Source organism: Wyeomyia smithii, chromosome 1 (assembly GCF_029784165.1).
Source record: "Wyeomyia smithii strain HCP4-BCI-WySm-NY-G18 chromosome 1, ASM2978416v1, whole genome shotgun sequence".
Taxonomy (NCBI): Eukaryota; Metazoa; Arthropoda; class Insecta; order Diptera; family Culicidae; genus Wyeomyia; species Wyeomyia smithii.
The window spans coordinates 192,195,665-192,213,335 of record NC_073694.1 but is presented as its reverse complement, the minus strand read 5'-3'; the positions used below and the strand labels follow the sequence as shown (position 1 = coordinate 192,213,335).

Here is a 17,671-nt window from a genome sequence, read left to right as displayed (position 1 = left end):
TTTCTACGTAGATTACTTACGAGTCCCGAAAAATCGCGTAGAATACCATCCCTGGTCAAATTAGAAACATATATCCAAAAAAACTTTTTATGCATTTTAACACAGCTGAATTTGGACGAACTTCAGTAAAGCGAATCGATCCGCCGTTAACCAGCAACATTTAATAGCTTCTCCTAATTCCCAGCTGAATTTGAGTGAAGTTTCAATGGCAGAACTTCGAACAATCAAAACATAAGCCGACCCAACCGATACATAGAGATAAAGAGACTAACAAAATCATGCAAAACGTTAGTAAAGTAAAGTAGTCACCACTAAAGCTATAACTAAAATTAGTAAATCATAACACTTGAAAAGTAAGAGATAAAAACCTTTTCCAACTGACACCTGCAAGGTGCGGTGTGCGAAATTTATTTCTGTTTCGGTCGCACCACCATCATCAACTTCTGTAAACATTTCGTGATTCCTCCTGCGAATCACAATCCGAGAGCGCGAGCGAGAGAGAGAGTAGGAAACAGAGATAGCAGCACGTGGGCGGTGTGCGTGTGAGGTTTTTCGTAAATCCAGGATCAATGAATAGAACATGAAAATAAATATAAAAAAAGAGTATGATTTAGAAAAAGCGTTTGGCCAATCAGGAACCAGTTCGGATTTTTTTTTGTTTGCTGTGAACTGAAGTGATTGCAAAAAAGCTGCGCCCAATATAAGATCAACTTAAACTATGAGTATGAGATTTGCTAGGAGCAGTGGTTCGGAGTTTTAAGTTGCTGTCAAATTTGGGAATGGTGATGCTTACCTATAGAATAGTTGAACCATTTCGGTTTGTTTCGCCACGCGATGAACAAACAGTAGACCGGAATACTGGACAGAATCATTAGTAGCCCATAGCCAGTCTCCACCGGGCTGGCAATCATAGGAACTACGGTGACGAATACTGTGGCGATCAAGTAGAAGATTGGGAACAGCAGGTTAACCTTGATTGGACGGGTTAGATCTGGTTGCTTCCACCGCAGCCATGGTAGACAGAGAACAGCGACGCCGATACTCAACTTAAATATTAACAGTATTAGATATTTAAAGGCAGTTGTAGAAAAAGTAAAATTACCCATGTTGCAAATCCGACGTAGTTGATCAGTGCGAAAATGTCCGATACTGTCAGGTAAACCATCGATAACAGCGCCATTATCAGGACGGCCGGGGTTGGAGTAAGTCGTTGTATTTGAATCATTGTTAGAATCTCGGGCATTTGGCCTTCGCAGGCACCGGCGTAGAACAGCCGCGATGACGTCAGCAGGATTCCATTAACGGCACCGAAGGTCGACAGGGCCACAAAAACTGCGGAATGAGGGAATGGTAATAAAAGAGGGAAATGGCTTTTAGTCTGGATATGGGTGGACACGAAAAAAAATGGTTAGTGTGAATTATATTTGAGCTTCAATGTTAATGATTTTTTTTCGCGCAGACTATACTGTTATCCGAGATGCGTTTGAAAAAATAATTTTATGATCATGAACCAAAACTTATATTAATTATTTTAGGCGTGTTCATCTTAATTACATTGATGCACATCACTTTACGTTATATATGATTCAACACAGTGAAAATCGATTGTTGGATCCAATTGTATTGCCAGTTGACTATAATTGTTTAGTTATCGGCGGAAAAAATAATATTAGCTTTTGGCAATGCCTTTTATGACTTCCTATAACGATTTACAGTTTACTCAATCATTGAACAAATCTTTCTAATTTAATTTATAAATGTTATACGTATAGTTAACTGAATCATACGTCATTTGTTCCATTCTCAACTAGAAATAATAAAAAAAAAAATAAAAAAAAAACCTTAATTTAGATTCAGAGCATTAGAGTAAAGCTAATTTAAGGTGATCTAGGTGTACTTTATCCTGAAAATTTTGGTGTTTTAATAGATGATTTTTTATACAAATGGTGGAGTATTTGATAATTCTCATCAATTTTACCCGGCTTTTCGCCGGAATTCATCATCTTATACCAATGTTGGGAGGTATTCGAACAGTTTTCTCAGTTATACTCATCAACCGGAAGTCGCCATCTGTGATTTTAAATTCTCAGCGATAAAAAAAACACTAAATCACAGCAGTAATAATCCTATTATTGCGTTTCCTACCTGGTATGGTCCATGCGAAAATGCCGAAAACGCGATCCGCGAAGGTGACAGCGACTGCTTCCGAGCCAAGTACTTCCTCCGGCGACAGGACGGTGTAGAAGGATATGTTAGTGCAGACATACACTACCGTGACTAGAGTGCAGGATATGGCAATGGCACGAGGTAGATTTTTTACGGGATCTTTCAGCTCCTCTATGATGAAGTTCAGGTAGTTCCTAGCGATAAAATATCGGAAAGTAATTATTTTCAATCCAATCGAAGAAAGTATTTTGATTTTCTTACCATCCATTGTAGGCGAACAAACCCGAATAAAACGATAGTGCCAATGAGGTGACCTCGGTTTTTGTGTTATCGAAGGTGAAGTTCTCCGTGTTGCCTGAGAAAGATATAAATCGGAGTAATTCACGTCACTCTCTCTGATTAAGGTTAGTTAAGAAGATATGATTTGCTCGGCAGAATGGTGTCTGTGATATGGCCGTCTAAATTGGTGGTGGGATGATTTGATTAAAGAATTGAAGACGCGGTTATAGAAACAAATTTGTGGATTATGTGACCGCAAAGTGAAAGTGCTTGACTGTGGCGAGACTTAACGACTATAGAATAGCACGAATGTTGATCAATTTCATCGAAGCTTCTAGGTGCAATTTAGCTAGCGAATTCAAGAATCGCATTGTGCAGACCGCTTAGCGACAGACGCGAATAATTCCTTCGGAATACAAGTTTCTCTCATCGGAATATTGACTGCGCGTGAAAAAACAAACAAAACAAATTAACAAACTGGAAACTTGCTGAATCGAACTCGGATCGTAAATAAACTTGTATTTGTTTATCCAATAAGTTGTAAAAACAATCCGAACCGAGCAAGCGAAAGGCCTCGACACTTCGACACCTGTTTCCAAGTGCTCGCCGTCCGGAAGATCTCTACTCTCGAATCGCAACAGTTGTTCGTGCTGATCATTGCCGCTACCGGACCCTATTAGAATTTCATATCAGAATGTATCGGCGAGTCTCGTAAAGTTGCAAACAAAACGATCATATGGCCGCCCGAACACAGGTGCCCACATCGAGGGTTCACTTACCTTTGAACAGATAGAACGCGCCGGTGCCAATGATGATGAATAGAGCCAGCAGTTTGGCAAAGGTGAAGATGTCCTGAACGGCGGTGGCCCATTTGACGTCCCAACAGTTAACGAACGTTAGAACCACTGGAAGTAGAGCGAAAATAGAACACGATTTAATGACTGTGCTGATTTCCCGTAGATTTGATTAGATTAGGTGAGGCGTTGACGTCGTTTGTGTCATCGTCGCCGGAAAAAAGCTGTTCGAATTTGGTTTCAATGTAATAATCGATACGGAAAGCTTTTAGTATGATGTTTTTCCGTCTTGTTGGATGTACATATATGGGAAAAACTAATCTTTTATGTTGTGCTTTTGTCACCTCAAATGAAAGTCATAATTTATCATATCTCACTAAGAATATGGCACAATGAATTTAATCTGGTTCCTGAAAATTGATCGTTGAACTTTAACATTATATTGATGATCACACAGAACAGGAGCCTAGATTGAACCATGAGGTACATTAGTTCTGATAGGAAATGTATAACATATTTTGGAATCTCCTGCAGGTCCCAAAAGAGTTTCGAAAATGGTTTCAAATTTTCAACTCTAGCCTTTGATTTTTTGAAAATAACTTTCACTTATTTTAGAGAGTGAATTTATGTTTAATTTTCTCTGCGAATCTGCATATATCATTCCGAATACCGAATCAAGAGGCACTTTTTGCATTTGCTTCCCACATCCTGGTTTGATTGACATCTCCAATGACTCTAGAATGACATTTAAGTTTATTCCGCAACTCTGTCGCTAGTGGCGCTCCAAATATATAACTTTTCAGTCTTAGTTGTAGAGAAATAGTGTTTTCTGCAAAGTTGTAGATAATGTTGTCACCAACAACTTTGCAGCGTTTCGTTTTCGCCAATAATTGGAAGTAAAATACTGTGGTTATCGACGTCCGGAATAAAATCAATGTTGCGTTGATTCAAATCACCATATATGTGGAGTTCTACTTCAGGTAACAGCTTGGATGCAATATTTTCAACAACATGAAAAAACTTTTCAAAAATTTCTTTACGCACATTATTTGGAGGGAAATAGACAGAGACAAATACGTGTGTCTCTCCTGCTAGTAGCAATAGGGCGGCAATAAATTGTATGAAAAAATTTGACCTTCGAATATCGCTTAGAAAATTTTTTCAATATCGACAATTCTTTTCGTGAAACTTTGACCGCTGTGAGGCACGTGTTTCCATAGTTCGATTGAGCTGAAATTTTGCATGGAGGCTTTTTTCGAGAAGACGGAACTTTTGAGCCCTACTTCTAAGCGAAATTCGAAAATTCGATTTTCATTGTCACCCTGGTGTAGAAGCTATTTTTTTTGAGTCTTCCACAAAACTGTGTTTTTGGATAGTATACAAATATATGCTGGAAATTGTTGCCTTCTAAATAAAATAGTTTTTTAGATTTTCAAAAAAAAAAAAAAACTAATTTCAAGACTGGTATAATAAAAAATTTATATCTCCAAAACATGAAGAGTTAGAAGAAAAGGGTCTTGAGCAAAGTTTTTCGTGCTAACATTATCTACAACTTTGCTGAGTACACAATTCCTCTAAAGTGCAGGACACAAAGCCAAAAAGCTAGATTTTGCAACGCTATTAGTGACGGAGTTCCTAATATCAAATTATCGTAATTCATTGAGGCTTTTTAAAATACTAAATTTCCTTTGAAGATAGTATAAAAAAACGAGTATTTCGAAAGTTTTTTCTAAGTAATGACTCGGTCTGTGTAGAAGTTAATTTTTCGAGTCTTCTACAAAACTTTGTATTTGGATGATATACTAATATATGCTGAACATTTTTGCCTTCTAAATGCTTCAATTTTTAAGATAAAAAAATTATTTTAAAGGGTAGTCTAAAAAAAACGTTATATCTCCAAAACAAAAGAAGTTGAAAGAAAAGTGTCTTCAACAAAGTTGTTTGTAACGACATTGTCTCTGTTGCTCGCAGAGAAACTAACACACTTACTGCTTACACCAGAGCAGAGCGAAAGAAGAGTGGTGAATCACGCTAGAAAGATTACACAGAAGAACGTCTCGGAGTACACTGCTGAGATCAATCCGATAGTACTCGGAGAGCAAGCATATGTTTTTTGTCAGTTTCGAGATGCACAGCAAACAACGCAATACACCTTTCTACCTAGATTTTATCTTCCTCATTTGATATTTTCTTAATGTCGAATTCGTTTTCGCGACGGTACTACACCGTCACGGACCACACCTTATAGCTAGGAAACGAACACTCAAACGACACTACACTCAGCTGTCATTTTTTTCGTAACGTTAGTAACGGGATAGAAAAAGTGTAATTCGAGACAGAAAAAAGTGTAGTTCGGAGCAGGGTATAAAGTGTAGTCCGACTTTAGCTACACCGCAAAAACGAATTTGACATAAGAGATACACAGTAGAGGCACTGCAGTGATCTCTGTTGTGTAGTTATAGAGCGTGTAGTCCTTTCGTGTAAATATTTCAGACTAGCTGACCCGGCAAACTTCGTCTCGCCCATTTTTTATTTAATTAGTTTTATACTTTCTAAATTGATTACACTTGCTTTTAAAGATTGACCTTGTAGTTTATTTATAGTCTGCAAATGCATGATGAATCGGATAGTGTATACTTTCAAACTCAAAAAACAGATTGTTTGAAATTATTGGTTTTATCGAAATGAGAACATCCTCGTCATAAGAATTGTCTTAAAGTATCGTAATACATTGGTTTTTAGATGCTTTAAGGAAACATCCATAAATGACGAAGCATTCGAGGGGGGAGGAAGGGGTTTGCAGTTTTGTGACGACCTCCCTCAAGATAATCACGTAGTTTCATAATAAACCCCTCCCCCCTCATGACAATTTTTTTGCAAATTTTATTGCCAAAAATATACCTTGCTAACTTAATTTATCTCGGCAAACTTCCCAACAGTTGATTGAGTCATGTTTGTTATAAAGCTACGTAATTATCTAGAGGGGGGATAAAAAACTAAAAAAGCTACGTCATTTATGGACGTTTCCTTACGACAAATCTTGTCTCTACACATATTTTAAATGGTTCAGGTTTCGAAGCATGATACGTTAGTTATTTTACTTCTTCGTGATTATTTATACAATCTGAGGATTTATTCCTCCCAGATGGTCTCGAGGTACGATGCTGGCCTAACCAGCCAGTCATCGTAGGTTCGAGTATCGGCTCGGGAGAGACTGTTAGTGTCAGAAGGATCGTAGCCCTAGCCCCGCAATTGTCCTGTACACTAAACAGTTGGCTGCGAAGTCTGTGTATAATAAACAGAAGGTCGAGTTCCGAATCGGAATTTAGCACCAAGGCTTTGCTTTGCTTTGCTAAGGATTTATTCATACAATATGATGATTTCCATGAATTTAGATCTAAAAGATAAAATTCGTATCGTCAACATCGTTGCTTTTTGCCGCCCAGATTGCGAATGTACTCAATCATGATTTCGAAAGATATTTGACTTTGTGAAGAAATTTTGCGGAAAAGAAATCGTACAAACGAAAATGTCGACTGGTACTTCTTCATTGCCAATCTCTAACGAATTTTCCGAAAAAAAATCTGTAGTCTGATGCTGAAAAAGCGAAATCAAATAGCTCAAATAATCACATATCTCTGACAATTAAATTATTTATTTGAAGGAGGACATCCCTTCTCGTTGAAGACTATTTAGAAGAGATTTTTCTGGTTTCTCTACATCGAAACGAGGAATGTCTAGTATCAATTCTTGTTATTTTAAGTATAAATTTAATTGTCAGAAGGGGTTGTGTGCAAAGTTTGACGTAGAAATACATAAGGCTATTTGTTACTTGAATCATTAGTTCGAAACAAACTTCTCCTTTTTTTTAATTCTTTGAACAATAGACCTTATTATATTTATGATAGACTATATTATATCAAAATGTTTATATCAATAACTTCTATCTAACATGAATAAAAATACCTTTCTGAAAATAATATGGTTGCCATTTTGGTTCCTGTGCATCTTCTCGATTGAAATTGGGTGGTATTCGGTCATTTTTGGCTGTTTTTCAAAAAGCAGAAGTCGTCATTTTGGATTTCAACATGGCTTGACATCATTCTGATTCCGGAAATTATCATACTGGGTGGTATTCGTCCATTTCGGGCCATTTTCCAGAAACAGAAAGTCGCCATTTTAGTTTTTTAAAAGGTGCCCCGGGTAAATTTCATGCATCATCCCGATACGAAAATATTTGTATTTGGTGGTTTTTAAGATCTCGGAATGTGGAATCAGTTTCTGACCACTGGGCATCATTCTAGTTCCGGAAATATCGATATTGGGTGGTATTCGGTCATTTTTGGTTGTTTTCCGGAAAAATTGGTTGAAATATGTGTTTCATTTGTGTGGGACCAAGTCCAAGAAACCTCAATGTTTTAAATTTGCTTACATTTGCTTGATTAGTTTCCGAGTCAAGCAGAAATTTGTGTTTCATTTGTATGGGAGCCCTCACTTTCAGAGGAGGGAAGGGTGTCATAACCACTACACGTCAAATTTGGCTCCATTTGCTTGAAAAGTTCTCGAGTTATACAGATATTTGTGTTTCTCCCTTCCTTCTTGAAAAGGAAGTGGTATACCATCATAGAAATATATCGACAAGCTCCAAAAAGATTCCAAATTTGGTTTCATTTTTTTGATTAAATCTTGATGTGTACAGAAATTTGCGTTTCTTTTGTATAGGAGCCTTCCTTTTTAGCGCAGGGAGGGGTGTCAAACAGTTATAGAAATATCCCTTGCTTCCTGAAACATTCAAATACCAAATTTGTTTAAATTTGTTTCGCCGATCGGTCATTTTTGAGTCTATATAGATTAGACAGACAGAATTCCATTTTTATATGTATAGATTCCACGGCGGAGTTTTTTGAGAGCTCCTCAGATAAACACGATTCGATGCTCTCTTCAAGCAAGTGCGTGGCTTTGCCCAGCAGTGTGAGAGTATTTGTTTGTGCGGTGAAAGATAATATCCTACACGGCAGCGTTTCTCCGAGGAGAAAAGATAAGCTGGATTGGTCTTCGACAAAGTTGTAAAAAGTATTTACAACTTTTTATTTTTATTTCTTCTTTAAATTTTTAAATTCTAAAGATTTTTTTTTAGAAAATAAACAGAAATGTTATTATCAATTAAATATCTCACAAAAACTCTCACAAACTACACATTATGAACTGATCAAAAATAGTTTACTGAATTTGGAGAAATGGAAAAAACAAAAACATGCAATTTTTTACAGTGTATATGTTTTGGAGGGATAAAATTATTCTAAAAAACTTTGCCGAAGACACTATACCGGTCAAGCAAACCATGCTAAAAATGTTTGCCCGTTTTTCGTGGAATTGCTCAATATTTGAAGAGTAAATGAATGAATTTCCTAATTTTGAGTTCTAGGTTAACTGCTGTGAAAAGACGTTGATATTGACGACTGCGTAAATTTTCCATACGAACGACAAACTAAAAAAATTTCATCATTTATTGATGAAATAAATTTCACTTGAGCCTTACAAATAGCATGATTTCCGCATTCAATATAATTTTCATTTTGTAAATCTCACTCATTTTTACAACTAGACATGTAACACTTAACACAGAAGGTTTAAAACTGAATTATGTGATCCGGAATAAGTTTTACGAAGGTGATCAGAATTAAAATCAGCATGTGTGACTTTGATGGATTTCTTACAAGATAATTTGTGTGCTCGCGTGTGTAGACGAAGATTTACTAGACTCACGTTCAAACTAATGGTTAGAACGAAAGCGTAAGAATTATCCGAGCGTTCTTGAACAGTACAAATTGAAAGCGGTACAATTGGGTTGTTTAGCTATTCACGGATTTCCGATTTTTATATATCATCTGAAAGAGTGTAATTTTCTGAGCAAAACGTGATTTATTAAAACTTTATATCATTATCCTTTGATTTTTAAATGAAGAATAAAATTTCGCTCTAAATCGCTACAATGACAGTTGGTATATGGGCGAACTGTCATTGTAGCGATTCGAGCAGATTTCGAGCACTTTTAAATCGTGATTTAAAAAGCGAAGGACAACGATAGAAATTTTTTTTAAATCACGTTGTACTTAGAAAATTAAGCTCTTTCAGATGATGTAAAAAACTGATGTAGCTAAACAACCCAATTGGCTGCGATGGAAGTATTTATTTTGGATTTTGAATTTTTTTAAACTTCGTCTATATTCTTGTAATGTTCCCTCTTTGGCAGCTGATAGTACATAACATGAGCTTTTTCTAAAGTTTGTGGTTATAATGTATTAAATTGCTCCACCAAAATACCCCAGCGCTCTGACTGTTTGCGCCTCTTGTTTTTTGTTTCGTAACAATTACACTAAGGTCGTTTTTTACGCGGGGGATGCGCTCCAAATTTGTATGGGCCCGCGTAAAAAACGACTTTTTTAAGATGCAAATAAAACAAAGAAAACCCTCCTAAAACGTTTAAACCTCGTTTGAATATGATAGTGGCCAAACTAGAGACCAAAATTCAATATTTTAAATTTTGAGTATTTACACCAAAAATTTTGAATTTTTTTGAAAACTGATATATGATCACGCGTGGCCTAAAACGGAAAACGTGATTGAAATGAGGTCGATATCTTGTAGCGTTCTTGAGTAATGGAGGAAAGCAACCCGCGTAAAAAAACCGCGTAAAAAGCGACCTTACTGTACTCGAATATTGACAATACCGGATATTTCTTTAGATGTAATTTTTAGCAGATAAAAACTAAATAAGATGATTTATTCGACTAATCTGCGGCATTCGCCTCTGCACTGCACACAATTTGATAGGCAACTTTTACGTTAGTAACAAATATTTCAAAATCTCTTTAAAGAATATCAATTTTGGAAGAAATACCTATCACAATAAGTGGAACTTTTTCCTCTTCAAAAATAATTCAATTATAACCGTTTTATCATAATTAGTATTCTTTTATATTTCCGGCTTTTCGCACACACGAAATTTCGAGTAGATTTTCACTGCAAACGCTATAATTGTGCCCTAATGCTATACCAGTTTTTTTGTATCATTGGAAAAAGATGCGTTTTCTGAGCAAAACGTGATTTTAAAAAAAATGTTTATCACTGTCTTTTGATTTTAAAATAAAACTGCTCGAAATGTCTTGAATGACAGTTCGCCCATGTACGGTATATGGGAAAATTGTCGTTTTAGGCATTTTGAGCAGTTTTTTACTCTTATCACGTCAACATATTCCTATACACACTCCTTCATTGACCTGCATTCGAATGCGGCCGGCGCTGGTATTGCCTAATAAAAAAGATTAAGGTCACCAGTTTTTACACATTGAGGATGGATGTCAGTCCCAAGCATCATCTGTTGGTTCTCTGTGTAATTACAGCTGATCTGGCAATAACGGAGTAGCAACCGCGGGCGGTCAATCATGCTCATGCTTATGCTCATTTTGAACAGTTTTTTACTTTTATTCAAAAATCGAAGGATAATGATGAACATTATTTTAAAAATAAAGTTTTGTTCGGAAAATTACACTCTTTCACAGTTGTTTTGACGTAGGACTACGTCTTTGTTTTCTATACTAGATTACACTTTGTGAAAATGAAAATGAAACTGGCAAATGTTGCGTCAGATTTCAAACGGTTATAGCAAGCGAACGACTTAATGCATCTTAGTCATTTATATGTCGGTGGATAGATAAAATGTGTAACAATTTTTTGATATTATGTTCAACATTGTTGCTTTACTGCTTAATGGTGGAAAAAGGTGAAAAGTTCCAAGGTCAAGCTTTCCCATACATTTCCCTTGTTCTTGGCTTGCTTCCCAAGCACAGATAACAATAACATGGACGAAATAAATTCCACTGCCTACATATTTTGACTCAACAAAGTGTTTTGGTTTGTTTGTCTTTGTCTAAGCTGCGTGGCCACGCCTTAATGGTAAAAATCTACGCTGAACTCGATACAAAAGACTGCGTGTGGAAAATTCAGCTTCAGTTTAGTTTGTTCCACAATGGCGAGTGCGGTGCAGCTGTTAAAGCTTTGCGACATTGAGAAACGAGAGCTGCATACGAGTCAACTTCCAGGCACCGCGGAGCATGTTACCTGTATTCTGCACACGGCAGCAACAATAACCATCGTACGCTGCAGGATATTTTGCTGGCACAGCTGCTGGAGGGCACAACGGAGAGCAAATTTTATACGCGACCAACAAAATAATCGATGCTACCGGTGGTGCTGTGATCATCAGCGTTCTATAGCATACATTTCGAGCTGAAGATTATCGAATCGGTTCTTTTTAGAACTATAAATGCTTGAAGATAAGAGTTACGAGAATTTTCACAACTACTCCTAGTAGCATCGAAGGTGTTTTGGTTTGTTCCTCTTTCTCGAAGCTACGTAACCACGCCTTATTTGCAAAAATCTGCTCTGAACTCGATACAAAAGACTGCGTGTTGAAAATTCAGCTTCAGTTTAGTTTGTTACACATAAGCGAGAGCAGTGCAGCTGTTAAAGGTACGCGACATTGAGAAACGAGAGCTGCATACGAGTCAACTTCCAGGCACTGCGGAACATGTTACACCTTTATTTTGCATACGGCAGCAATAGTTACCATCGTTCGCTGCAGGATATTTTGCTGGCAAAGCTACTGGAGGGCACAGCGGAGAGCAAATTTTATGCGCAGCCAACAAAATATTCAGGGTGCGATTATCAGCGTTCTGTAGCACGTATTTCTAACTGAATATTATGGAATCAGTTCTTTTCAGAACTATAGATGCTTGAAGATAAGAGTTATGAGAATTTTCGCAGCTACTACTAGTGTAAAATTTTCATGTATTCATGCATCGTTAGTTTTAAAATAACGACTATCAAAAATAAACGGTAGTGTTACCTATGAACAGTTTAGCGCAGCATATAATAATATTTAGTTTAGCATATATTATATATTTAGTCCTACGTCACCATTTCATGCAACCCCTAGGGCTGTATACCTTGTAGTATTTACTAACCAACTGATCAGTTTTCAAAGCAAGATAAAACTTATAAGAAATGTTGGTTAGATGCTCTAAAAAGCAATTTATTTCTTGAACTTTGTTATTATTTTTTTGGCAAGTTTTTGTCGCGGTATAATGGATAAAATGCTATATTCCTGTTAACATAAAGAAGAAGTTCAGCCGCAAAAGGAACGGAAAGATCAAACCCATATGAAGAGAGCAGAATTATCTTTTGTTGTGTATATCAAAACCTTCTTCTTCATCTTCTCTTAAGATTAGTAGTTTTTTCAAATCATAAAGACTGTGAAACTGTCCAAATCGAATTCAAAACCACAGGTCATCATTACTCCGTTAACGTTTTTATGTTAAAATAGTGAAAAACGAGGTTGAGTTGGTTTTGAAATTTATGTTTTGATAGCATGGAAATAGATTAAGTCAGTAGAATCAGTATGCGTAACGCTAAGTGTGACATTCGGAAGAACAGTTTCGAAAAAAAATGCGGAAATTGCAGCCCCTTTCTGCCTTCAACCAGATTAACTATTACGCTGTCTGACCGGATAAGACTGAGCTGAGGACACGACAAGACAGTAACAATGCAATCGCATGTTTATTTATTTTTGTCGGACTGTTTTCTCGGGCGTAGTAAACATTGTGTATGTGCAGTAGAATGGTTTTAGGATGAGCACGAGCGTCACGAAATCCTATTACTGAGTGTAGTTGCTATAGTGCAGAAGCTTGTGCTCTACGTAAGTAAAGTTCTGCGTGACTTGGTAGTATGGCGTAATTCTGATCAATCAAATTAATTTCATTAAGATACTGCACAAAATTTATCGCATTCAATTTTTTAGGTTAGATGCATTTGAATCATATTTTTGGCAATTAAGGATTCAAATTACTAAAATTTGAGATATTTATTGACTTAGACAGCAAGGATATTTGAGCAAATATGGTATATAAAGTTCTGCACATTATAATTCAAATCATAACTTGAACCATCCTAGCTGCTGACCTAACAGGAAAAGACACCAGTCACTGATAACTGGTCTCTTACTGCGCATACTTAGTAGCATCACTGGGGAGCTCACTCACTAGTCACGAGCGCTCAACTTTCTACCTTCACATGCTCAATTTCTAGAATAATAGAAGCGGGTAAAAACCAACGTCAAACGGAACTAAATGTAGAAATATTCTGTATTCACAAAAAATCTACATTCAATAAGGTTGTTTTCACTTCTTGTTCGATAAACTCGAATTAGCATGTAGGAAGATTGATTGGATTATGAGCTGTGTTTTACCGCACATGCCATGTTGACGAGTACCGCTTAACTGCCTGGCAATTTAACGAGACAGTTTATGGCCTTAGCGGGCGGCAATTATTTAATTTTTTGCACTGGTGAAGATCTTTTTTTTCAGCAGCGGAAGGGGCAAATTAGTGAGCGTGGGTTTGAGACCAGGTTGATACTTACATATACAGCAGACGGCCAGAAGTCTGGCAGCATCTTCCGGTGGTTGACACTCGGGAAAGAAGGGCTTCAGAACGTACACACTGAAAGTCAGCGCAACGATGGCCTGTGAGCAAGGACGTACAATCATACACTCGATCCAGAGACGAATGAACGCTAGGAAAGGTCCGAATGTTTCCATGATGTACGCGTAATCAGCACCGGATTTTTTGATCATCGTTCCCAACTCGGCATAGCAATAAGCACCGACCTGTAAATAATTTGGTTACTAATGACAAACTCTACCTTCCGTAGTCGATACATACCATTGAAAACAACCCGGACAGGACCCAAACAACCAGTGACATATTGACACTGCCGGTATTGATAAGCACACCGGTAGGTGAGACGAAGATTCCGGAGCCGATAATCGATCCCACAATTACGGTTACTCCGTTGACTAGAGTCATTTTAGGTTTAAGTGTAATCTCCCCATCGCCACCGTCTCCTCCTTTCTTTGCATCATTGTCGCTGAAATCGCCGGCCTTGAACGATCCCTTTCGACTGTCTTTCTTCAGTGCTTCGTCTTCCATGATTGCGGGGTGTGCCAATGATAACCCTTCCAAGCTAGATTATGGATTCCTGAAATGACAGAAAAGTTCGGTTTGAAAACGTACCCATTGGTGCAAGCATAGTGGATAGAGAGAGCATCCTTTCGAATCAGTGGGCAAACAATATGATTATGATTGCTGCAATGTTTGTCGTGTTTTTCTCCACGGTTGTAACCCTATTATCACTGTAATCAATCAGCACAAATGCTAACGAGCGACCGTGCCTTGCTCTCAATTCTAATCATGGCTTTGGTTGATACAACATAGACAGTAACATAAAATATCGAATTAAATTGCACATTTCTATCTGTCTGTCAGAGTCAATGGTAGCCTAGTAATTGTTTTTTCTTTTATTTTATTTAATCGGAAGTAGTTTGTTTTATAGTCGCACTTTAAGAGTGTTAAAAATGTAATACCTAGATTAGGATTATGTAGGTTAAGCTTATAAAAACATGATAAAACGTAATAAAAATAGATCACAATTTCTAAAACACCCCGCTGCAAATGGAAAACTGTTGAATACTGTTTCGATACTTAGTGTATGTAAGCGTTTGTGGTGATCAGTGTTAAGCGTTTGCTGTTTTGAGTATATATGTGAGCTAAAGTCTGTTTGCTCTGAGAAAGTTGATTGACAATAAGCAATCAAACAATGTCACATAGGTTATTCTAACCAGAACAATGCAACAGATAATGCGAATGTGCTCGTCTATATTATTTTTGAAATGCATGCACGGATGATACTGTCAAAACATGAGGTTCAATGCAAAAATCAGGTGATATTGATATTAATAAAAACTTGTATCGTCTCAGTTCATGTTCTCCGTGAATTAATCGGACTCAGTTGGGCAATACACTAAGCTAGTAATTTCAACGCATTTCAGCTAATCTCACTTGGCACTTGCGTTGATAGTGACCTTCAGCCGGCGGCTGGAGGAGCGCCACATTTGTTTACATAGACAGGAAGAACAGACAAAACAGCCGAAAAGTTTGTTGTAAAACACAATGACGATCAAAAACAACTTAACGTGTTGGCGTGATAGCGGAACGAGTCACAGAAGTTGGCACTGTCCAGGAAGTTTGTTCCCTGTTGTTCGTCGCATTTGTTGAATGTTTGAACAAGTAAAAACCCGAAATGAATGATACAGGTGTTATGGTAGATGTAACAATTCTGGGTAAATGATAGTTAAAATATTGCAATACTATTACTCGAACGATTTTTTCAACACAAAAAAAATCGTCAAAATAGTATGTGATATTATGACCAAAATCGATACCTTTATCCTAGCTTTTGCGCAGCACTTGCATAGGTGCAAATGTCGGCTCAATGCATCCCGAAATATATAAATAAATAATTAAGATTTAGTTGGCTATTAGGTGGTTACTAAGCAAACAGCGTTGCTTTGAGCTGATGTTTAACTTATTTATTCCACCAATTTCAGTATACAAAGACTGCATCCACCGGCGGATTGTTTATTCCAATTGCGGTAATAGGTTTAAAATATGACTTAAGCGCAATTTAAATCTATTACCGAAAAATTGCTGCTTAGTTATGATCTGACCGCCGCCGCTGCGTGCTGACGTAGATAGTGATCACACCCCAGCCCGCCGCAACGCAATTTGACAATTGGCAAAGACTTTTGGGACGGACAAAAGTGAATGATCGGTACGGTTGATAACAGTAATCCCTCCGTAGCATCGCGAAGGTGAGCCCCTTTCGGAAAGCGGCTGTTATCGCGACCTACGCAAAGTTCCGCTTAATTTTTTAGCCTGCGATTCTTACAGCGTTAATGGTATCCAAAACATGTGACGAAAACAGACGACAACCTGCAAATGGATGGTATTAATATTTGCACTGATTTATCAGTGATTAGCGAGTGAAATGGATTTGGCAAGTTAGTCTGAACGGTGTAATTATTTTTTTTTTTTCGTTGCGATTTATGTAGCACAGCCTATCAACAACTCTGATTCGCTTGACGGAAACTTTACAGTTGTACTAATTGAACTCTAATGGGCTTAGCAGGCCGTGCAGGGCTTTTCTCGGGGCTCTAATGAAACGATTGATTATTTGTCGAGCAATCAATCCATTAATTAGAGCCCGAGTTTTCGAATAAAATAATATGGGTATCATTGGCTGCAAGATTTGGTAAATTTATCTATATCATATTGTAAGAGTACAATAAACTCTAGAGAAAATATACGATGCGCCATAATTTGTTCACGGTGGAACTATAGACATGTGTATATTTTTAGATAGTCAAGCTGCTCAAAAAGCACTGAAATTCACCTTCTGTTCTTCAAAATTGGTTTGCAACTCTGTTCAGTTGCTACAGCAGGCGACTAGAAATACTAAAGTGGACCTATTCTGGGTACCTGGGTATTGTTGTATTAAAGGGAATGAAAGTGCTGTTCTGTTGGTAAGAAAGTGATTATTGTAACCAGAACCACTTTGTGAGATCCCAAAATATGCCCTCAAAATGGGTCTGAAAAAGTGGGAATAATTAGTGGTAGAAAAACATTTGGAATCTGCTCGACAATCAAGCAGATTTATACCACCCAACAAAACATCAACCAAGCGACTACACAATATCTCCAAAAAAGACCTTTGTACCTTCAGTGGGCCAGTAACGGGTGACCCGTTACTGGCTCAAGTGAACATTACATTAAACAGCTAGGTAAATAGTAAGAAGATGCCTGTTGCTTTTGTAACCTCGATAGAGGAACCTGGTAACATATACTAACTGACTGTGAAGCAATAATTTGACGTTGGCACACATTTCCATACAAAAGTGACGAAAGTTTTTGGGCCGTACTGAAAAACTGATCACTTGGATCTACGTCACAATGTCATCTCACGGCAGTATCAGACTACTTCCAATAAGGCAGTAGGTAAATTTTAGAACTTTAGAAACCGCTCAATCTAATAGTGTTTTGGAACCTGCCAAGAAGAACGCACACGAAACTTCTCCAGGAAATTATAATTGGCATTATTTGGCAGGAGGAACGATGCTCGGTATAGTAGAGCAGTGAGCGTAAAAAAGAAGGGTAGTATCATATTACATACAAGCATGGATAAATAATAAGCATGTCACTTATCAATACTGGTATTGCTGCTAACAATGGAAGTGCGAGATACCATAGACATTCGAAAATATTTCACAATAGTTCAACGATTCTGGTCACAGTGAGTAGGTCCATATATGTAGAACAAAAACTATCAAATCTGTCAGGCCAATTAGGTTATCGTTACCCGATCAGAAAGACAAAACAATACTATATCAAAAGCTGTTAGCTTGTTATGAGTAAAACTTTCCAGGTTGTGTTTCCAATTTGGTCTCGTTAGGTGTTAAAATAACAGAAATCATAACAAA

The 17,671-nt window shown here is 37.3% G+C and overlaps 1 protein-coding gene across 7 annotated transcripts in view; it reads right to left on the bottom strand.

Annotated features, from left to right (window-relative positions):
- Positions 1-17,671, bottom strand: part of LOC129722548 (Y+L amino acid transporter 2) — a 51,176-nt gene that overhangs the window by 9,867 nt on the left and 23,638 nt on the right. For 5 of the 7 annotated variants that reach the window (XM_055676105.1, XM_055676064.1, XM_055676115.1 and 2 more), the window contains exons 2-8: positions 14,019-14,334; positions 13,717-13,963; positions 3,225-3,350; positions 2,428-2,521; positions 2,146-2,360; positions 1,103-1,332; positions 794-1,046 (exon numbers count right to left, since the gene is read on the bottom strand). In XM_055676105.1, coding sequence (XP_055532080.1) covers positions 794-1,046; positions 1,103-1,332; positions 2,146-2,360; positions 2,428-2,521; positions 3,225-3,350; positions 13,717-13,963; positions 14,019-14,285 — 1,432 coding nt within the window. In that variant the 5' untranslated portion in view covers positions 14,286-14,334. Of the gene's footprint in view, positions 1-368; positions 467-793; positions 1,047-1,102; positions 1,333-2,145; positions 2,361-2,427; positions 2,522-3,224; positions 3,351-13,716; positions 13,964-14,018; positions 14,335-14,719; positions 14,861-17,671 lie in introns of those variants that run through there. The other 2 variants (XM_055676124.1, XM_055676084.1) reach the window with 2 other exon arrangements.